This window comes from Peromyscus californicus, unplaced genomic scaffold, assembly GCF_007827085.1.
Source record: "Peromyscus californicus insignis strain IS unplaced genomic scaffold, ASM782708v3 Scaffold_8__1_contigs__length_139910024, whole genome shotgun sequence".
In the NCBI taxonomy this organism is placed as follows: Eukaryota; Metazoa; Chordata; class Mammalia; order Rodentia; family Cricetidae; genus Peromyscus; species Peromyscus californicus.
The window spans coordinates 69,771,927-69,796,676 of NW_026294606.1; the positions used below are offsets into that span (position 1 = coordinate 69,771,927).

The following is a 24,750-nucleotide window of genomic DNA, read 5'->3' on the forward strand; positions in this document are numbered from 1 at the left end:
AACCCTGCCCTCAAAGGATTGGCTGATATTATTATCTCACAGTTAGCTGTGAGAAAAAAAAGTATATGCTCTAAAAATAAGCTTGCCCCACCCCTTGCTGCTACTCTTAGATGCTCTTAGATGTCTCATCCATGAGATGGTTTATCAAGAAGCTTCTTTCCACACCTGAGCTGGACCTGACACTGTCCGGTCTCTAGTTCTGTAAGAGCAGATCTCCAGTGTTTGTAATTACATAGACTCAAGCATTCGATTTCTGTGGAAAAAAACAGATAATGCCATGCATGAAGACAGTGTATTTCCTTGGATGTCAACATCAATACCTGCTGATGGAGGCTCCTGATAGTTTCTCTTTCTTCACTGCCAAATTACTATAATTCTTTTTGTAAATAACAAGTTTTTTGCTTATCATCACATTTTTACTTACTAAATTTCACATTCATCCTCTTTAAGTACAGATAAACACTTAGCATGTCTGTCAAATTAAATGTTAATCCCATCCTCCTAACCCCTGTAAATATAGTACTTACGTTTATTCAAAGCAGCCAGATGAGTGCATTGTGATACTGCTCAGAAATATTACCTGTAGTCCTGACATCAACTCTACTAAAAAACAATTTCCCTTAATTGGCTTAATTCTTCCTTATGAAAGCACTTGATAGCATGTTCAAATATTGAAGGAATACATAATTTAATAATTTTCTCCAGTTTATCAAGAAGTAAATGAGGACAATTTTTATTTAGGAAACTAATTTTAGAGAACTATTGGTGTGCTAGACACATTCATGAACATAATTCATTGTTAACCATTATTAACTCAGTGCTTATAGAGATTTAGGCAATATTTAGTCATTTGATCCCTTGAATCACCTTTTCAAGAATAGTCTTTACATTAAGGTTAAATGTCATAAAGTCACTGTGCTGGCTAGTTTTATGTCAACTTGACACAAGCTAGAATTATCTGAAAGGAGGGAACCTCAACTGAGAAAATTCCTCCATAAGATCTGGCTCTATGGTATTTTCTTAATTAGTGACTGATGGGGGAGGGTCCAGGCCATGGTGGGTGGTGCCATCCCTGGACTGGAGGTCCTGTGTTCTATAAGAAAGCAAGCTAAGCCAGCAATAATGAGCAAGCCAGTAACAGCCCTCGATAGCCTCTGCATCAGCTCCTGTCTCTACATTCCTACCCTGTTTGAGTTCCTGTCCTGACTTCCTTTAATTGTAGATGGTGATGCGGAAGTATAAGCCAAATAAACCCTTTCTTTACCAACTTGCTCTTGGTGATGTTGTTTCATCACAGCAATAGAGACTCTAACTAAGACAGCCACCAACCCAAGATGATGTCAAATAAAGCCAAATAAATCCTTTTGTCACCAACTTGCTCTTGGTCAAGTTGTTTCATCACAGCAACAGAAACCATAACTAAGACAGCCACTAACCCAACAAGATGACATGTCACTCCAGGTGTCAACCTTCACAAAATGCTGCGAGCATGTTCAATAACTAGAAAAGAATGACACAAAGTTCAAAAATGAAGTCTCACTGAATGAAGACTGTAAAAGACATGCCTTCTGATTAGTCAGGGATCAATGCTGCTGTCATCTGCCAGGGAAAGGAGTTTATGTGCCTTTTTCAGTATCAACAAAATTTTTCCCTTGCTATGTGCATCTTGCAGAAACAGATCACACCAAATCAAATCAATCATGTTTATCCAATGTTTATTAAATCACGTTTACTTACTAGAAACCCAACATTTCCTAAAAATAAGCAACTTTTGCTAGAAACACCTGAGTAAATAAAACAACATTGTATTAAATTGTGTTATTGCACAAAGTTCATACTTAATTATACATCACTTACCTGAAACAGTGTGATCAAGATTTTATTTGATAACATGAGATTAAAATAAATTCTCCTATGCCAATAATCATATTAATGATATTCCTCCATGCTGACATGTTAAATAGATAAATATGTGACCTTCAAATAAAAGTTATTTGAATGATTAAAGGTAGAATTTGAAAATCCATTGTATAAAATCTGATGAAAATTCAGTTCATTCTTGAACATACAGTTTTTAGATCCTTTGTTATTATAGTCTTATGAGATCAGCAATTATTAAAACTTTAGTTATTACTAATTTTCCTCCTTTAAGCTGCTTTCAGCAGTTTTGTGCCCAATAAACAGAAAATAAAAAGACTCAGGAGACTTTGCAAGTTTAGATTTATCACCAAAACGAGGAGCCTTCCTAAAACAAATAGCAGTTTGTGTTAATGGTGTTTCTGTAAAACATGGTTCTGGGAATTATAAATGGGACCCACAGCTTGATTGCCAACTTATTATATTCAAAAATTAGTAAAGTATGATAAAAGTTTAAAAAGAAAATTTTACTAAAAGAAGGTTGTAAAATATATGCCTGGTGATGTGTCAATAAGCTAGTGAACAGGCTTCTGTCTTCAAGAGTTCACATACACAGCATTGACTGTGTATGTGACTGAACTTGCTGTCATGAAACTACTGAGGAATAGACAAGTTAAATGAGGAAAAGAGATATTTTAGTTGCAACTGTTTGCAACTAGTTGTAATGTTGGAATTACTACAAGAACCACAGCATAGATGATAATAAATAGTCTGAAATATGTGAAAGTATCAAGAATCTGTCTATGGAATGTCAGACATCAGTCTGGATCTATGACTCTGGACATGCCTGATTTAACTGTCAACAGAAATTTTGAGAGATAGGGTTGGAGAGTTGGCTCATTGGTTAAGAGCACAGAGTTTTATTATCAGCACCCACATTAGGTGGTTCATAAATGGGGGATCAGATTCCTCTGTTATGGGCAGGTACCAGCACTCATATGTGTATACCTATTCACAGACCCACACATGTACACATAATTAAAAAGGATAAAATTTAAAATAACACTTAAAAAAAGGAAACTGAGAGAATATGTGTTTAGAACATGCTATGTGATTTTGAAAGCCATAGTCACAGATAGATATAGCTGCCCTCATTTCACATCCAATTATCTGGCCTCATAATTCTACCAGCTCTTCAAAGCATGCTTCCAGAATTGTCTTCTATCATGAGACCAATGATTCATTTGCTTATCTGGAAAATTCTCACTTCCCCACCTTTCCACAAAACTAAGACAGATACCACATTTAATTGCTTTTATTATTTTTCTTATACCTTTTATTTATTTATTTATTTTTGGTTCTGAGTTTTAGAACTTCTGGCTAATGCTGGGGGTCAAACTGAGGACCTTCTTTAATGCTATACTTTGCCATGTTCCTTTGTGTTTTGCTCAGAATACTAATCCATTAGTTGAGACTTTACACAGTCATTTTCCTTAATCATTTTTTCCCTTTAACATTAAATATTTCCTGGCATTGTATAAAGTCTAAGGTTAGATTTACTCTACCAGTTTCTGTGTGATTTTTTGTTGTTGCTATGGTTTATAATTTTTGATGATGCCCAGGGTTCCCTTAACCTTTTGGTTACAGCAGAGTTCCTAAACAGTTTGGGGCAACTTTTAATTAATGTTTATTGCATAGTTAAAGGATGCATAACTAATTAGTGACAGCACATGTTCTTGCAGCTAACACACATGACCTTTCCTCCTGCTTTCATCAGCTTAGTTGGTGTTCCTGTGACTTACCACTCTTCCAGCTGAAAATCCACATTGTCACCCTAGTCTATATCTCCAGTTTTCACGTCCAATAGTACAGAGTTCTTCTGTATTACTGTATATGCTACAGTCTCTCTTCTGTATTCCATGCATTCAGATTCTTTTAAATTAGGATGTATTAACTGTACAATGGCTGTTATTAAAATTTTATTCATTTGTTTTATATATATGGCTGTTTTGTCTGCACGAATATCTGTGTAGCATGTGCATATGGAGTGCACACTGGGACCAGTAGTTATTGGAGCCCATCAAACTAAAGTTACAGAGGGTTATAAGCTGCCATATGTGTGTTGCAAATCAAAGCCAAGTCCTCTGGAAGGACAACAAGTGGTCTTAACTGCTGAGCCATCCCTCATGCCCCCAAAACTGGGTCTCTTTATACCAATCTCAGACACATATATAAAGTGTTTTGGACTGTATCTATTTCCCTTATTACTCAACATTAACACTACCTTCCCATGGGGCCTGTTGTTTGCTTATTTGTTTGTTTTCTCTTATTTTCCATTATACATTCTTATTTTCTTCAAGATTTCACATATAAAGGAAACATATGGTATCTGCCATTCTGAGTATAGTGTTTAACTTACATAATGATCTCTAGTTCCAACCATTTTCCTGCACATAATGTGATTGAATTCTATGTAACATCTCAATAGCCCTCCATTGTGTATGGGTGCAACATTTTCTTTGTCTGTTTATTTACTGATAGCTACCTAGGCTGATTCTGTAGTTTGGCTCTTCAGAATGATGCTGTGGTAAACGTAGGTATATGAAGGTGTTGCCTTTAGGTTCCTTCAGGTATACACCCAGGAGTGATATAGCTAGACCATATGTCTCTTTTCCTACCACATCCTCACCGACTTCTGATTTTTTCATTATTTTTGTTTCTCAATGACAGCCACTTGGACTGGGGTGAAATGGAATATCAGTGGGTTTTAGGTGAATTTCTCTAAAATGTTGGATGTGTTTTTATGCATTTATTAACTTTGTGTTCTTTATATAAAAAGTATCTTTTCAGTTCATTTTCCCATTTATTAATTGGATTACTCACTCTTGATTTTTAATGTTTTGAGGTCTTCATACATTCTAGATAGTAAGTGTCAGAGGATGAATCACTGCTAAGGATTTTCTTCTACTCTATAAGCCGTCTCTTCTGCACTGTGGTCATTGTTCCCTTTGCTGTACAGAGATTTTGTAGTATTGTGCAGTCCCGTGGGTCAGTTCTTGCTATTATCTTTGGGTCAACGAAAGTTCTACTCAGAAAGTTATTGCCTTTCTTGATAGGTTACTCATATGGTTTCCTCTTGCAGTTTCAAACCTTTGGGTCTTACCTTAAGGTCCTTGTGAAGAACTTACGGTATTTCCTGTTTAAAAAGTCAATTTTGGTTCCCTGAACTTAGGCTCAAATGCCACTTTTTCATGAAACTTTCCCTCTACATGGTTCTATTGGGGATCCTTCAGTGATACTTTCCCCATCACTAAGGAGACTCTGAACCTTACTCACTGTCCTACCTGCCTGTTTCATACAAGAGGATGAATGAAGATTGAAAACATGAACAAATACAACTTCCCCTTATCTTTGTCTGACTACTCTTTTATATGTATCATCCTGGGAAAAATAATAATCTAATTAGTTATGGGCAATTATGTTGAGTAATCATTTGCCTTGAAGGCACTTAATAAAATTCTAGTGCTTAATTGTTTATATTGGTATTTCGCTGTAACACTCATTTAGGTGAAATACTAATTATTTTCCTAATTTTGTCTTTATATCTCAGTATTTGAGATCATTGCCTCTGTAATCCAACCTAGGTTCAAAGTCTTAGTTTCCTCCCTGAGCCATACTTAACCACTCTGACTCTGAGTAGTTTTCACACTGAAGTGGTTGTAAAATAAGACCAAGACCATGTAAAGCCATTCAGTTTGTACATATAGATATTGAGACTGATGAGTGATTTATTCTGGGAAGACAAACCTGAGCTAAGAAGTAATGGTTGAACTCTGAAATTCCACCTTAGTGGCCCTTGTTGATTCTTTACTGTCCACTGATGGACAGTTGTTTCTCACATATGAATAGCTTCCTACCGTGAGTGATATCTCTTCTTTCTGCCGGAGGCATGGTGCAAGTTGGAAGGCAATTGAGCAACCTGAGTCAATACAAAGAATCAGTTGCTGGAAGAATGTGCCGCTTCCTGCCCTCCAGTGATATTCAGGCACGTTCCCCAGTGTTTCAAAGAGCTTGTTGACAGAAACTGTTCAGATAACTTGAACTTTGTAAATTGGATGTTCTTTTGTGTTTATGGACTATAGTGTAGTGTATCCTGTGTAGTACCCATTCATTCTTGGTTTTTGTCTTTCATGTGTGTGTGTTTTATATATGGTTGCATATGCATGTGTCCATATGTGTATGTGTGAGTGTATTCACCTGTGTAGGTGCATGTGGATGCCAGGTGTTAACATCAGCCCCTTTTCCTCAATTGCTTCTCTATCTTATCTTCTGAGACAGGGTTTCTCACTGAACCTGGAGCTCACTGTTTGGGACTGGATTGTCTGGATTGCAAGTTTCCCAGAATATACTTTTTCCAGATCATACCTCTAGGGTTAATGCCCAGCTTGCTATGGGGTACTCAGTATCCAAACTCAGATCTTTATGCTTGTATAGCAGAAACTTTACACAGTGATACATCTCATGTCCCCTGTCTTACACTATTTTCCCCACAATATACCTGTATCTCTCAGCATGTATCTTCCAAGATCACCCTCCAAACACAGGTTCTATCTAGGCTGGGGAAATAGTTTAGTCCATAAAGTTCTTTCTGCAGAGTCATGAGAATATGAAATGAAATCCCTAAGCCCATACAAAGCCATTGTAATCTTCAATCCTGGTACAAGGTGGAAGGCAGAGTGGATAATCCCTGTATACTCTTGGGCCAGCTTCAGTCTGTCATGCATGAAAGCAGACAACAAAAGAAAAGAGGCCCCACCTCTAACAAAGTAGAAAACGAGAACCTTCTACACACACCTCTGATCTTCCTGTGCATGTCTACCTTCATATAGGAGCATGCCCATGAATCATACATGCAGACCCCATACCCCATCACACACATTACATATACATTTGGGCATGTATATGCACTCTCTTTCACATGAAGTTTTTATGTTTTGTTTTCTGTTATGAATTTTCCTCAGTCATTGGATGTGTGTTGACTTGGAGGAACAACTCAAACTAGAGTAACACTTGAAAAAACATATAGAAACCATGACTAAGTAAGGTTCATGTATCATGTAAGACAGGAGCCAGAAGTTAAGAGTATTGGTTGTAAAGAACCAGAAGCTGCAGTTTATGGCTGTCATGAGAAGGACTATAAGGTATAGCGCTGTCCAGTAACATGTTCTAGTTATGGCTAGGCCTTAAGTGTGATTCTTAAGTATTCCTGTTATTCTCAGTGACAAAAAACTACAGACTAAAGGATTTTAGAACAAGGTAACAAAGTGATGCTAGACAGTATCTTCAAGGAGTACTGGACCCAAGGATCTGTAAAGAAATTTGTGTTTGTGTGTGTGTGTGTGTGTGTGTGTGTGTGTGTGTGTGTGTGTGTGTGTGTGGTGTGTGTGTGTATGTGGTGTGTGTGTGTGTGTGTGTGTGGTGTGTGTGGTGTGTGTGTATGTGGTGTGTGTGTGTGTGTGTGTGTGTGTGTGTGTGTGTGTGTGTGTGTGTTGGGGGAGTTCTCAGCAGTGACTCAAGAGAATGTATGCATTTAGCAGCCCTTCAGCAACAGCACCTGCTAACTGCTATCCACATTGCTATTGTAAGGGGTAGAGAATGCCATGGTGATAGGTATATAAACTGGCCATTTTAGTAGGGAAGTGGTTCAAACACGGATGTGTTTCCTGAATATGATGGATTCTTAAGTTTCTTTCAATGCCTATTTAATTTTCTTTACCTTGTGTGTTATTTGTGCACCGTGGTCTAACTCAAAACGTATGTAAATACCTGCTGTGTCTGAGAAAACATAGATAGTGTGATTCTCTTTCATCCTTGGTCAAAACTAGGTCTGTTAGTGACAAGTATTTAAAGTGAAATGTTAGTGAGGATGTAGCATTACTAATGACCATGGGAAGACATCAAAATGGTGAGATTCTGTCCACTATGATAATTACCCTCATCAGATTATTTTTGACATCTTTCAGACACATCAGTTTAGTATTATTGCTTTCATTTTAGTGTTATCAATGACCACTCATTCCAAGTGGCACAGTAAAAGCATTTTTATTTTACCATTAACATAAAATAAATGTGATGAAAAACTTTTTAAGAAGATGTGGGTTTCAAGAGAAAGGAAAGAAAAAGTAATTGAAAGTCACTGTAGATTCTGAATGATTAACTTCGTGCCAAATAAGTCATTAGAAATCTCTGAAGGATATGAAAAAGCAATCATTTGCAAAATTGGAGAGAACTAAATTCCAACAGATATCCTCTTCTACATTTTAATTTGTAGATTCAGAGAAATAGAATGTAGAAATGGTTGGATTTTAACGTAATAGCCCTTACGTTAAGTCTGCACATGCTGTTGAACTTTAACCCAGGCTAATTAACTTGCCTTTGAATACAAATAAATACATATATGTATGTATGTATACAGAGATGGATGAATATACATATGACAGACAGATAGACAGATAAATTATTAATTTTAGGTCATTGTGTTATGTGTTGCATGATCTTGTGTCTTGCCTCATAATGCTTTAGGCATACAAAAAGCTATTCTGTTGTATCTTACTAGTTTTGTATACATTAGTGTTAAACCAAATATACACATGCAATTTCATATGTTAAGAATTGATGCTCTAGGCTCCTTTAGGAAAGCAAAAAATGTAAGACTTTTGAACCTTCTGCCTGAATCTATCCAATTTCCCCTGTACCAAATTGAAGTAACTCTGCAGTAGCTACTCTTCATCCTGCAACCATGTGCTTTTAAAATGAACACAATATGCTATGTCTGGATAGCTCACTGCAATAAACGAACATGACGATGCCTTAACGTCTGCATCTACAGGTCCATGACATCATCTTCCATCAGTCATTTTTTTATTTTAGTTTTACATAAAAACAATAAACAAAGCCATAATAGTGTAAAAAGCACTATCTTTGTTTTCCAATCTACTGGTTTTTAATCAACTGGTTAAAAAAATATTCACAAATATCTTACTCATCAAATGACAGAAAGATCTTGGCAAATGATAAAATAACAGTGGTAAGGACTGAGAGAAAATAACTTTATTTAGAATTTAAATTTCCAGATACTCTTTGTAAAAAGAAAAGGAGTCTAATAGACCATAATAACCTAATTTTATTCTTTTCATTTGCTTCAGAAATGTAATTGCGAAAAATATGTTCTTTAGTACCATCCAACACTTAGTTTTTAGTGGTCAACTGCAATACCAATTGAGTAAAGGAGAAACATCATTTAGCTTTAATTGAAAAGCTCTCTAGTTTACATATACCATTCTTCACATTATTGATTTTTTTCTTTTTTCGGTGTTGTTTCTTGCAGAGAGTGAACCTGTCCTTCGATTTTCCATTTTATGGTCATTTTCTACGTGAAATCACTGTGGCAACTGGGGGTAAGTTGTTTTCTATGTATTCACCTAAAAAAAAAATTACAATTTCACTACAGTTTTTATTTTTAATGTGTCTTATCTTACAAGATAGATGAAATTTATTAAGAAATCATGTGCACAATATATACACACTGTAATAAAAATGTAGACCCCTGTCTCAAGTAAACTTAAAAACTCATGTCAGTGATTGGGCTTCTATGAATTGAGATCTAGCTTAATGTAGTGCACAGTAACCAACCGGAGAAGATGGCTATATCATGCTTAGTGCTTTGAAGTACCATTTTTTGAAATACCTCAATTAAATAAAAAAACAAAACAAAACAGTATCTTCAATGATACCTATCCTCTTTGTAAAAGCATTATTTCAAAGACACTCTTTTTGTCTAATTAAGTTATAATAGTAAGGTTGATATATAAATCTCTGTACCTTGCTTAAATCAAACTTAAATCAGAGACTTCACCAAGGTAATTCAGATGCTGACCAATATCTTCACACTGCAAACAAATTCTCATTAAAATTTTCCAAAAAATCATCTAGCTTGACTGTTTTTGTACTGCTCGTTCATCCAAGCGGTTCTGACCCAGACCCGGTAATATGACTTGTAGAAGGGAGGATAGACTATGGTTCTTGGCTGGGATCATCATCTCATCTAAGGCACAGAAAGGGAAGTGATATGCACAAACAGTAATCAGAAATGCTCAAGGAGGAGGAAGTTACTCAAAAGGAGATGATTTCTGTTGAGCAACACAAGAACAGTTTAGAAAAGAATCCACCTTTGGAGCTGACCTATAAGTGGGTAGGATTTTATAAGGCAAAGAGGCAATGAGTAAAAAGTGGAAAGAGAAAAGATAGTCCAGAAAATCGAGTGCTTAGTAAAGTCATAGTCTGTGGCCTATACTGAGTGGGTTTGAAAAGAATGATGTGGGAACTTGAAACCAGGAGCTTGAGTGGAATCTTGCTAGCCTTGGGTTTTACAGAATAGATCTAGTCTGATCTGACAGTGGGAGGCAGGGGAGAAGGAGGAGTGATGGTAGAGGAATTAGATAGCATATTTTTCTCTCTTTAAATGTTAATATTGTATTTCATTATATAGTATGAAATTATATAGCACTGTAATAGTGTATTATATAATAAGTTATGCAATAATACAATAATATGGATAATATGTTATATAATGATGTGATATTATAAATAATAATATAATTATTGTAGTAGTCTTGTATAGCTGGAAGCTTTCCTGTGTCCTGCCCAGTCCGTAGCCTCTCAGACCCAAGTAAACACACAAAGGCTTATATTAATTAAAACTGCACTTCCTGTTTTACCAGGTAATATTATTTCCTTCTTGGGTCTCTGAGGGAGTTGAAGATTAGATAGTTGTAGTAACAATTTTCCTCATTAAGAAATTCAGAAAAGAAACCCAGGAAGAGGAGTAAAGTGTATAAGTTTGAAAGACATCATAAGATAGTTTTCTGTTGATAATGCAAATTAGGATAGATAGTGAATTAGGTATATTTTGGACTCACAAAAATAGGATAGATAATGGAATATTTTATGCACTAGACATTGTTGATGTATTTATTGCTTATATATATTGTATATAGTTATTATACTTATTGTATATAGTTTTTCTTATATTAGTTATAACTTCAATTTTTTTATTTTTATTAGACAAAAAAAGGAGAAATGTGATACTTTATTTGTGCTGAAATGTGGTGACATTTTCTTTGTGCTTTAATAAAGCTTGCCTGAAGATCAGGGGGAAAAGGCCAGCCATTTTAAGTAAACAAGAAGTGAGGCAGCACACGCCCTTAATCTGATCACTTAGCAGGCAGGGTCTCTGTGTGTTCAAGGCCATACTAGGGATCAGAGCCAAGTGTGGTGACACACACCTTTAATCCCAGTACCAACCATAGAGATCTGGAGGTCTGTACAGACAGACAATGACAAGGAAGTGAGGTAGCTGGGCTAAGATAGCTAATGAGTGGGCCAAACAGCAAGGAAATAAAGGTGTGGGTAGACAGGAAGTAAGATGCAGAGTTGGTGAGGTAATGTTGGCTGGTGGCTTTCCCTGTTTCCTGGATCTCTCTAAGGCTTTCACCCCTATATTTGGCTCCATGGTTTTTATTTAATAAGACCATTTAGAAATTTGTCTACAGTCTTGGTTTTAAGCTCATTCTTAAATTAATTAAATGAGGGTACATATATATGTACACATGCATGCATGCCTGCATATGTACCACAGAGTATGTAGGGGGCTCAAAGGACAAATTGAAGGAGCAGGTTGTCCTTCTACTCTGAGTCTCCAGGACAGAATTCTGGTCATCTGACATGGGAACAAGCTCTTTTACTCACTGAGTCATCTTGGTAGCCCAAGATGGCAGAGTTTCTATTTTTTTGTAGCTATAATTTCTGAGCCAGAATAGGGGAAGTGGAAAGGGGAAGAGGAAAGATCTATCATTTGAATTTTTAATCATTGTGGTTAGAAAAGCTTTCAGTCAAAAGACTCCATGAAAATGCAGTGAAAAAAGCTATGAGTTTGGAGATCTGAACCACAGACTCTGGTAGACCTTTGTGAATGAGGAGATGTTACAAACAAAAAGACAATGTGACAACTATCCAGAGTCATTGCATATCTTAAATAGGCTACTCACAATAGAGGGCTCAGAAGAGAATAGAAACTGTAATTAAGTTTAAAACCTTGAACTCAGGCCATTACTACCAGGTGAGGGCCAGGGATTTTTGAGTAGGGACATCAGTTTCCATCTTATTAACTATCATTTATCCTTGATTGTGTCTCAGAATTCTGTTAGATCCTGTTTCAATATCAACGTAATAAATAAAGTAGAATGTTTTCATGGTGATTACAAGCTGTATAAACAAATAAAGCAAAAGCTTTGAACTATACTTCCTAATCTCATTACCTCACCTGTTTTGTTTTTTTTTCCGTGCTTTCTTAACCACCCTCTACACACACAGGCATGCGTGCGCACACACACACACACACACACACACACACACACACACACACACACGTATATGCACATACACACACTCACACACAAACTTTAAGAGTGAGATCTAAGATCAATTCCATGGTAGTACCCCATATTGCTGTTAAGATCAATACAATTTCAACTCAGAAACTGATTTTAATATACAGACAAACACATAATTCATTGTGGCAAATCTTGGTTATATACATGTATATATTTATGTGTCATCGTGAATAAACTTCATTTCTACTTTAAATTTTAAAATTAAACTAAATACCAGGCTTGTATTTATAACTATAAAATAGTCTTTGGTTATTGAACATTTTAATATTCAAAAGCTTCAATCATCCATACAAATAATGTTGAAAATGAATTTAAAATACCATCTTATTTTCTGGTTCACTGACAGCAAAATCTGAAAGCATTTATTCATCTTTCTATTTAAAACATATTTTAGTATGCAAATATTTCACATATCTCAAAACTAGTCCTCCATGCAGTTCATCATCAAGAGCATGTCCGTTAATGGCTCAGCGAAGCCCTGTTGCTTGCATTTCATTGTTTATTTTATTTCATATATATATATATATATATATATATATATATATATATATATATCCTAATTTGCTACTGAATTGCTAATCTGATACTTTACATGTTGTTTGGAATTTTTATTGTTACTTTCTGAGGCCATCAATAGCAAGGGCATTTTAATCAGAGAGCAGCATGGGTCCATGTGATTATGAAGAATTGGGGATGGAAACATGAGTGATAGAGAAGAAGTTGTCATGATTCAGAAACAAAACTTAACTGTGTGGACAGGTGTCAATGTGTATGTAACTGTGAGTACTTCCACATGCAATTAGTGATTAAAGATGAAGTACATCAAGAAGCTAAAGTGAAATGCTTGTTGCCTACTTTGAATGTATGAAGTATTTGCCATATTCTGTTTCTATGTGAATTTCTGATTGCCATTTCATTTTGATAACTGTTTAAAATTTTTGCATATATTTCCTTCAGTTGCCATATGATAACTATTAAATATAAAATTGCCATTACGTAATGAATTTTTACATGGGAAAAATGATATGTGAATGATAAAAAGAGCAAGCAAAAATGTGAAATGCAAATCCCCCTTCTACCCTTCCTTCATTGACTATTCATGCCCCTGTCAATCAAACTACAACTCTTAGTCTTTGAGTCATGAAGTATTAAATTCAAATGAGTTTTCTTCTATGTCAAGTCAATAGTCATTTTTACGTATTTAAGGTCCTTCATAATAGATATTAAAACTAAAATAATATCTATTGTCATCGTTTGATTTTCATGAAGTATATTACTAAATTTTTTCATCCTTTTTTCTTCTGGATTTCAAATAGCAGTATTTTAAATTTAGTTCCAAATAATATTTCATTGTAGTGGGTATTTGCTCCTCCCATGACCTTGGGCTAGCTACCTACTACATTTCATGGTTTTTCAAGACACTTGGTTAATAGCAGGAATAAAAGGCTTTTAAGAAAGAGAGATGATTAGTTACAGCTCACAATGATTTATAAACACTACCCCATATTGTTTCAAAGATAAAACCTCAAAAACAGATTGTGATGTATTCACAAACCATCCCAAACTTGTGAAGAACGGAGTTATTATATATTTTTAAGTAATTATTAACATCAGAGGTAACAAGCACACAGTCATCTATCTGTGCATTAGTGGAAGACAGTCAAGCCACAGATGTCGAGCAGCAACAAATCCTTCCATTCTGGATTGACAATTTAAAGTAACAAGCTTAAGTCTCATGGATGTCAGGACAGAGACAAATAGGATTCTGTCCAAAGTGTATCTGAGTGATTCACCAAGATATACCTGCAAACATCCATAAGCTCATTTTATCAGCTGTCTTGGGTCATTTACTCTTCCCCTAAACCCATCTAGTGTCAGCAGCAGCAGCAGCAGCAGTAGCAGCAGCAGCAGCAGCAGCAGCAGCAGCAGCAGCAGATTCAGCAACATTACTACATTTCTTTTCCCTGCGGTGGTTTGAATCATACATTCTCAAGCATCTTTGTTTCTGTTCTGAACACATGTGTTCCATTAGCTCTGGCTTCCTGAGGTGGGGAATAGTCAGGTGTTTAGAGCAGTGAAAGATCTAGGAAGGTGATGCCCCTGAGAACTATAGCTAACTCAGTAGGATAATAAACAAGAAAACTACCAAAGGCAGAGGTAGAATGAAGATGAGTAGTTAAAACCATCACAGAGAGGAATTATGAGCATTGAGGGGACAAGTCATGAATGGGAGACAGACAGGGATGGGGGTGATCCCCTGAGATGGATGATTGGATAAAAAATAGAGTACACATGCTCATTGTCATCCATTACCCTAGCAACCTCAGAAGAGACTGCCTGTCTCCAGAGTTTAAGTGCACTTAGCAACTTTCATCTCTGCAAAGCACCTCTGTGTCCTGTGATCTGTGATTTATGAGAAATACTGGCAGCAATATTCTCATGCATTCTTTCCTTGCCAAGGCAGCCACAAGCCAGTTAAATAATGCTATCACACAAATGCATACATGCATCACCCAGTTGCAAAGAGAGTCAAAATAACTCCACTTAATCAGTAAAGTGACAAGGTGCTGCACACGACACTGTCCAGTGCTGGAAAGTGAAGGACTTTTTAATAGTCCAAGCTGACAGATCCTGGCCACTCCCAGTGAATCAGAAAGAATCCACTCACTACATATCAAAGCCAGGAAATGAACTTCTTTTTCTTGAAGAAGCCGTCTGGCATCTCAGTTAAGATATACCCTTGATCCAGGGTGGTTAGGCCCATCGGCAAGACGGTTCTGTCCTCAGTAAATTGCCAACTCTCTCTTAGTTCAGTTTCCTAATGCATAAAAGAAGACAATAAAGTCAGCTGCTTATTAACAATTTTTGTAAAGATTTAATTAATGTTACTGATAGATATTTCATAGAAAACCTAACGTAAATAGTATATATTATTACTGCATTTATTATTTGTAGACTTTCCTTTTTTATAATATTTGTCTGTAAGGTTTATCTACTGTTTTCTACAGTGCCATTGTTTCTTAGCTTTCCCTCCACAGTGTACACAAGGGAACTCAAGAGGGAATCAGGAACTTAACTCATGGGAATGTCTAACTTTTTGAAGGCCAGCTTAAGTGGGCTTATCCATTCATGACAGAAAACTATGGTTATGTGGCTAGCTTGGGATATCCACTCTAACAGTTATTTTTATCATTTCTGAGTACAGATCAAAAATTAGTTCCAATGACTACCGGTGAAGACATTCTGCCACACTAGGATTATAACTAGGAAATTCAAAATTTTGGCAATGTTGTAGTCCCTGGATCTTAACTCTGGTATCATAGGTGACCAGTGTGTAATAGGAATTAATATATCAGGTAGTCACATATATCATTCTGCTTCTTCTACTATTCTTTGCTCTGTGAACCAAGGTTCCCAGAGGAGAAAAAGCACACCAGTGTTAAGCATTCTATGCCATTGATTGACTGTGGAGAGTGGGAATGTTTGGGCATCAATTTTATTTGAGTTTAACTTTGACTTTCTAGATAGCTATTCATTTTCCACCTTATGTGACCTAATATCCTGTGACAATTAAGTAAGTCATTTTAAAGTATAAATCCTACAGACCCAAAGGTGAGAGTGCTATCAGTACCATCTCAAGCCTATATAGCAGAGGTTTCCTGAGTTTGCTGAAATTTCTGACGTTTGCTGAGTTGCTACTTGACATTTCTACCAATGTATTTGAAAATTCTCTTGATCTATAACTTCCTTTGTTGTGTAACTGTCAATTTTATGAAACAATTACCATATCAAAACATGATATTTGGGGTATAACAATTTATATTTCAGGGCAATAGTCACTCATATCTGGCTCCAGAATAAACTATGTTTCTTTTGAGGTAAAAATTGTGCATTTGCTCTAAATTTTCTTTTTAACTACAAATCCTTGTTTTTCTTAAGTAATTATGGAAATTGATAATAAACCAATTAGAAATATTTCCTTCCATTTTCTTTCATCAGAAACATTTTGTTTCTGTAATCATTCCAAGTTCAACAAATAAGAGAATTGAGACTGTGACAGGAACTTTGCAGATAAGTCACAAGTCTCAGTCAGCTATAGTAAAGCCATGGAATGGGTCGCCTTTGGCCACGTCACAGATGCCTTTATTAATCTTGAGATTCATTTTCTTCTTCAGAATATGACTCAAAGATGTATGGAAGACTGAACTCTCAATAAAAAACTTTGAATTACATTGCCCATGAGGCATTGGCTTTGGGCTTTGAGTTAGATTTCTGTGTATGTCCATTGTTCCAATGCTATCTTTATTTTTTAATGGCTTTTCTGAAATAACAGAAAACTAGTAGCTAGAATGTAAATGGTATTTAAAATTAAGCTCTTATTTCGACCTCCATAGTCCAAGATCTCAGGCATATAAAAATAATAGGTCTAATTATTGTGTTGGCTAAGACTAGTATGATCATTGTGTTAGCCTCCCATTACATTGCTGATCTGCCTCGCCTGAGGGCTATGGGAAAATTTCCAGTTAAGCTAGAGGAAGTGGTGAAATTTAAGTTTCTACTGAAGGCAAAAAATAATGGAAGAAATGTCTTATAATTGGTGTCCTGGGAACACTATGTCAGAAACCTAGACAAACACATTTGTGTCCTTCCACAATGTCAGAATTGATTGAATAACAGTAAATTCACCAGGTGTGCTAGCTTCACTGGCAGGAATCTGTCAGGTTCCACTTACTGACTAGCCCTGGCTGAGGCAAACATGGATTATTTTAATTATAAATATAAACCTTAATTATTGACTTTAACTCTCTAAGATCATACACTGCACATCAACAATAAATAGATATCCCTTTCCCTGTGTGTGTGTGACTTTGTGTGTTAGAGAGAGAGTGTGTGTGTATGTGTATATGATTGTTATGTACAAAGTTTATATGATTGTGTGTATGACTGTGTATGACTATGTGTGACTGTGTGTACATATACAACTGTGCAGGGGTGTGTGTGTGTGTGTGTGTGTGTGTGTGTGTGTGTGTGTTGTGTGTATGTGTAACAGTAGTTTACAGAATAAGACTCGACATTCAGAGAAGCCAACAGAAATGCAGATTGAATTTTTGGGGGGTGAAGTAACTGACCAAAGGAAGCCAGGGAAGCTGCTGTAGTTGCTAGCTATAGATCTGACTACCGAGTCGGGGTCAACCTGTAGAGCTGAACCAGTTCCAGAAGTTAAATGGCAGGACCAGAGTCAGACAAATAATGGCCAAAAGAATGTGTGACAGATTCTACTGGGTAATCAGGAGATTGGACTGAAGTCTCTGGGACAATGTGTATTACCAGTCTCTTTATGCATGCACCAGGTAATCAGATGACCAGTTTGTGGGGCCAATTCCACTGCAGTACTAGGTGCCCACAAGTTTATGTGATACAGGTGAGAATGTTACAGACACTTATTTGGTTGCTGTGTCCAAACAAGTATTTATTTTTCTTCTTGTGCCTCTTTTGCTGACATGACTTCAATATCAGCATGTCCTCACACTGTAGTGAATTTGTGGGGTCACACTCTTTCTATTCGAAGGAATAAGTTATTTATTGGTAAATGTTTGGGCAGGGTGCCAAAGAGATAGAACTATTTGTATGTCCACTCAGTGCACAGTCATCCTCCAGTACCAAACTGGCATCAAAGTTCCTTGTAAAACCAATGTGTCTGGGCAGAACACAGCATAAAGAACCATGGTTTCACACAGCATGGAGTGTAGGGTAGGGAACAGTCTGGTTTCAATAGCTGTTGTATTATCAATGTCCACAGCTACTTACAAGAACAAGCATTTTCCTTTCTCCAAACAACACATAATTCTAGTTAAATTTTAACTTCTCCTAATTTCCTAATAACATTTAAATATATTATTTAAATTGCCATGATTTATTATAAACATACACCTTAAATTATTTCATTAGAACGTTAACAAAAAACTGTTTTCTAACCATGAACCTGGGAAGATTTTTCTGAGTGATGTAAGGCTCAGAAATTATTTAAAAAATGAAAAATTGCATTAAAAAGTACCTCTTTTTTCTACATATTTTTGTTTGCTAAGTAGTTTTAATATTTACTTTGAGAATTTTACATGAGTACTGTATGTACATCAGTTATCACCTCCTTGTCCTCTTTCTAGCTCAATATGTCTCTCCCACTATCTACCAATTTCTTGGCCTCTTATTATTTATTATTCTTACATATACATATACACACATTTATATGTGTATACATATACTATAAATACATAAATACAGACTCATGAGCTCCTTTAGTGTTGCTCCTTGGTTATGTATTAGGGCTGACCACTTGGGATTGACAGCCTATTAAGGGGAAGAAGAGCTCTTACCCCTGGAGAAGAATGAGTCTCCCTCTCAACAGCCATTTGCTCCCTGTAGCTCTTCATGCAGAAGTGGAGGCTTGGAAGATTTCTCCATCCATGCTGACACAGATATGACTTTTTAAGACTGGACTTAATTTCCATATGCCTTTTGACACTTACAGGCTTTCCAGATGAAAGACTTATTTACAGCCTAGCCCTAAGCAACTCCCTTTAGGCCATTTTTTCTAACAGCTTGGCTGTCCATTATAGTCTTTTATCCACAAAGTAGTTTCTGGATAAATGTGGCAACTAAACAATGGGTAGATGACAAAGACCATTTATTATAACTAATTAGAGGATCTTCTGATTTTAGGTCTCCATTAGAAAGAGTATGGGAGCTGTCATTTCTGTTCCATCAACAACAAGACAGCTCTCCCAACTATCCAAGTGCTAGATTTTCTGAGAAAGAAACAATATTACTTAGGTATGCATGCATGTATGTAGTGACGGATTTATGAATGCCATTCTGTTAATTAGTTTTATCATTTGCTGTCACCTAGTACTTGTCAGAGCTTAAGAGAAGAAATTCCTATTTGGGAGCATGTTTCAAGAAGGTCCAGTTAGTGACTGCTTGGCCCCATGAGTTTGGGCAGCACATTAGGAAGCAGGATTCTGTGGTAGAGGACCTTGCTCCTCCCCCAGTCAACAGAGAGCAAGAAAGTTACTTCAGGCCATTTCTAACCTCTAAAGTCATATCTCAGTGACCTACTTCTTGCAGCAATGATCCCATCTCTCTACACCTTTTCCATAATTTGCCAAAATAGTGCCACTAGGGGACCAAGCATTCAATAACTAAAAATGGTGAGAGGTGCATTCCATATTCAGAACACAATGCCATCTTACAACATAGAAATCACAACTGTGTTTAATGCACGTAAAGACCCTAATGCCTAATTTTATCAAATTACTAAAAGTGCTAATAAAAGAATTGCAGAAAAAGGATGCTTTCAATTTATGTTTTACATTAAATTCCATCACCAGTAGAAGACCTCTGTATTTAATTAATATATATTCTGATGTTATCAGCCACCATGCAGTTGCAAAGATAATCATTAAAGAGCCCGGCAGTGGTGGCACATGTCTTTGATCCCAGCACTCAGGAGGCAGAGGCAGGCAGATCTCTGTGAGTTCGAGGCCAGCCTGAGCTACAGAGTGAGTTCCAGGAAAGGCACAAAGCTACACAGAGAAACCCTGTCTCAAAAGAAAAAAAAATAACCATTAAAAACTAAACTTGTATCTCTGATTATTTTCGAAGAAGACATAGGATCATGTAAATGGTTGATAAGTGTACCCGCACATTTTCCAGAACTAGCACCAAGTTTTGGGGGCTTCACAAATGGACCTCAGAAGAAAATAAAGTTAATCATGAATGATTAGAGTACAAACTCAAGGAGTTTCTTTTGATGTGATTTGGAGAGGTTTTAGTTAGGATGCATAAGCAGCTTAGGGCGGGGATCAAACTCAAAGAGAAAGACTTCCTGGATCAAAGCGAGCCTTCAGCTTATGATAGTGCCTTGGTCCTGAGTGTTTGGTCTCAAGCAGGAGTCAATCTCTGAGAAGCAGAGCATGGCACCAATCCAGAGTAGCCATGTCCCAGTGAAGGCACAGAACCAATTACAGGAAAAGAAGAATAAAATTCAGACCAAAAGATTCTTCAGACAGGACAGCTATATGTGACAAAGCTGTTAGCTGTCCTCAGTAAATAACTGTTGGACAGGGAAGGCTGACTTGACAGGCTGGTCACAACTACCTCTCCTTTCCATATTCTCAAGGATGCTGCATAGGATGAGGTATTGCCGGACCATGTACTTAAGGTCAGGTTCAGAAGCAAGAATTTTTGAGTCTGTGGAGATCATGGCTTGTGCAGAGGGGGGCTCCACAGTGTTTTGTGCAGAGGTGGACTCCGTAGTGTTTCTCCAAGCACCATACTCCTAGACTCTCCTCTTCAGGCCTGTTCTAAAGGGAGGAGATACTGTTCAGTTCACACCTGCTTCTTCCATCTTATTTTCATAGACTAAACAGTGAGCATGTTTTTTTCAGCATTTCCAGCTAAGCAAGTGGTTGGCACGAAACTGATGAAATGCTTGAGTGAAGAACAAACCCTCCCTGAACTTTGCCAGGGCTTCCTCTTTAAGATATGCCTGTCTGGGCTCCACTACCAGCATCTGCTGTAGGGTTTCTATGGAGGAGGGCCAAGGGGTCCATCATCTGGTTAGAAGGTGGGGCTGCAAAGGGATGAACACAGAAAATATTTGTGCAGACCAGTGTTTTTTCTAGCATGTCCACTGTGGCTGTGGAAATGCTGCTTCATTTCAAATAAAGAGCCATGTTTCTGCTGTTTCCCATCTCAAAATGTGTAAGAATTGTACTTTCAATTAGTGTTTGGAACTTTTATTTGACAAGAAGAAAGCTGCTGTGAATGGGGTTGGGGGTTAAATGCCCCCTACGAGCTATCTCCAGATTCTATAACTCCTCAATTAGATTCTGGCAGGAGGACCCTGTAATGTAGTTGTGACACCCCACTGGGTGAGTCTCATGTTTACTGTGCATGCCTAGAGGGACAAAACACACTCTCAGAAACAGAGAGCTTTTAGGTGGCATCTGGTCAGTGAGGAATTCTGTTGTGAAAGAACACTTATAAAAATATTCTTGCTAACACCTTGTCAAAAGCAATTTGAGTTTTCCGCATCAATTCAACCACAGATGCTTATAAAGTGTAAGAAAAAACAGTTGCTACCCATCCTTCATAGAGGACCAAATGACTCTCTTTTTACGGTTTGCTGGCAGGTCAACATTTAGACCACATTGCACAGGACTATTCTTACAAAGTCAAAAACAAATGTCACCTCTCTTTTGTGTCATTCTTCCCAGAGTTTTCCACTGGGGACATGAACTTTGCTGGAGATGCTGTGAATGTGTTGCTCTGATTGATTGATAAATAAAACACTGATTGGCCAGTAGCTAGGCAGGAAGTATAGTGTAAGCGGGATAAGGAGAGAGGAGAATGCTGGGGGGTGGAAGGCTGAGGCAGGAAGAGGCTGCCAGCCATCATGAGGAGAAGTATGCTGTAAGATACCGGTAAGCTACAAGCCACATGGCAAGGTATAGATTTACAGAAATGGGTTAATTTAAGATTTAAGAACAGATAATAAGAAGCCTGCCATGACCATCCAGTTTATAAGAAATATAAGTCTCTGTGTGTTTAATTGGGTCTGAGCAGCTGCAGGTGCTGGATGGACACAGGAATACTCCAACTACAATACTTGTTTCATGGTTTTGTGTTCTGTCAGTATTTCAAGGTATCTAGTGCCTGGTGTGTCTTTCATGTACTTGACCCTTACTCACTCCTCCTCTCTCTCTCTCTCTCTCTCTCTCTCTCTCTCTCTCTCTCTCTCTCTCTCTCTCTCTGAAATAAATCCACTTTATATATGGGGGAGGCATTACCCTCAGTGCAAAGCAATGTTTTGGTGGCTTATTTAATTTAACATTATAGTAATTTGCTGTTTGTATATAATAAGAATGGAGTAAAGAAGAGATTTCTCCTTTTAAAATGTTTAATTTTGGCAAATTCCCATGTGTATGCAGTGCATTATGGCCATATACATCCCCACCATCTTCTCTTAGCCCCTCCCACTTCTGCTGATCTCTTTCTTCCCAGTCAGTGCCTTGCCCACTTTGGCATCTTTTGTGTGTGGCTCACCACCAAGTCAGTTTGGATTCTTGCATGAGCATGGGGATTGGCCAACTTACCATTGGTTACTCCATAAAGAAAATGCTTCCTCCTCTGGCAGCCATTACCCACCCTTTTAAGACAGCATGCCCCACAACTGTATTGAGTCTCCTGTTCTTCCATGATCATTTGTAGGAGTTTCTCAAAGCATGAGGCTTCCAGGAGTCTAGTGAAGTGCTGTGAACATTGTTCTAAATAACTTAATCATGTCACTAAAATGACTTATGTTAAGGTTAAAACAGCCTGCATTGAACCTCATGAATCACAAACTTAAGGCAAAGAGAACATATTAGAAATTCCCTCTAAAATTTAAAAGATAAAGTACAAATTAGTAAACAATAAAGACCTCCTGTGGTCCTCTAATATTAAACAGGCAAATATAAGAACAAAATGATAATGAAAATATCATTAGGAAAGTCTTAATTTTGATATCTGTTTTAGGTTGTTACTCATGATTTTTACAGGCTATCTTACTGATGGGAATCTACTCTGCTCCCCTTAGTGGCAGAGCTAAGCAGGTCCAAGTACACCTGGAATTTTATCCAAGCATCACATATTAATTTTGCAAATTTGCCATAATCTTCTCTAGTCCAAGCACAGGACTACTCAGGTCAAAACTGCTGAGGAATTAAAAGTGATTCAGGATGAACTATAAAAATATTTGGCTGGTTCAACATTTTTTTTAATCACAAATTTATCCATTTCCATGTAGCAAAGTGTTATTCATCATTTTCATTCCATTTGTTTTGGACAGATAATCACTTCAAGCCAGTAAATATCAATGCTAGCTGCTGAGGTATTTGTTGAACCACTTGTCAAACCCTGTGTGAACCTAGAGTCACCAGCAGTTTCTAACCTCAAGTGATTTTTCTGCCTTCAATAGATGCAGTTTAAATATTTAAGCCTGGGTGTTTTGGCATTTGGAGGCACTACCCCTGACAAAGAGCCACTTGCTAGCAATGAAAATGTAATTTCTTAACCTAATGAAGTAGATAATTTAAAAGCAGGGGCAATATATTTGCAGTTGGTTTTAAAGAAAAAATAAGTTGGCATTTCTGTGATTGGATTGTGGTTTCCATGTCCCAGGTTAATTTCATTAGAATCTTTCCAGTGATGGCTTTCCTACTACTTCTGATATAACCTTGAACCTTCCCAGTGTTTCTGTCAGGCACTTTGATCAGGGCACTTGGGTATGCACCTGCTGCCCCAGCTTCAATACTAATGCAGCACAGGATGCTAGAGATGGGAGCTTTAAAGTCTAGAGGACAGGCTTTGTAAATCATTATTAGTTTCTTCTAAATCGAAATTATTTGAATAGCCATGAGTCAGAGGGTAAAGATTCAAATACTTCCTACATAGGGACCTCAGTGGCCCAGATGTGTTTCAAATCTGCTTTCAGTTGCTTCTAATGAGAGGCCCCTGATGTGACAAGAGATCCCTGATGTGTGGTCCCAGGATTGCTCTGAAGGCTGCAGTTTCTATGCCAATGCTTATCTGACATAGCTGTGGTGGAGGTGATAAACATTTCCAATACGTATGAAATTATTTTCAGTGGAGATCCTCAAAGCAAATGAAAATGTGTAGTCTCACATTTAAATGAAAGCAGAATATTGAGTGCAAAATATTTTTTTTTTTTCTGGGTGGAGAAGAAGCACCCAATGTTAGCATTCGAGCAAACAGCTGTTGACTGGGTCAGAGCCTCCTATTTACAAGGACAATCCTGAAAGCTGTGGAGTAAACAAACCAAAACATGTGATCTTTGGTCTCCAAAAAACGGGGGAATTTAGTTGTGAACAGCATGTTTCGTAAAGTCCGAACGTTTCCTATCTGGCACCCACAAAACCTGCTGGCTAAAAATGTGAGCTACAGAGAATAGAGGCGTGGTTCAAATCTTACCTCAGCTTCTACCAGCTTTGTGCTTCCTTTCCTTACTTCTTCTTATCAGTAAGCTGGGTGTGTCTGAGCACTTACTTTATAAAATATCATGAGGATTAAATAATACTTAAGAAATCCACCAAGCAGTCCCTGGTAAATGCTAAATAATTAAAATTTCTGTTTCTAGCTACCTTTTAGACTGGCTAAGCAGGGTAGCAACTCTGCAATCTAGAGCTATCATTCTAGCATATAACATCCCACCTCACCTTCAATGCCCTTAATCTTGTGTGGAGCACAGCGCTGCTGGGACTCTGAGGCAACAATAAGGCTCACAATTAGTTGTGAAACCTAGTCTAGTGTGATCTTCCTG

At 37.2% G+C, this 24,750-nt stretch overlaps 1 protein-coding gene across 1 annotated transcript in view; it reads left to right on the forward strand.

The window, feature by feature from the left end:
• Plxdc2 (plexin domain containing 2) overlaps window positions 1-24,750 on the forward strand; it is a 405,253-nt gene that overhangs the window by 208,855 nt on the left and 171,648 nt on the right. Inside the window, exon 4 of the mRNA XM_052727523.1 lies at window positions 9,245-9,314. Within this exon, the coding sequence (XP_052583483.1) occupies window positions 9,245-9,314 (70 nt within the window). The remainder of the gene's footprint in view (window positions 1-9,244; window positions 9,315-24,750) is intronic.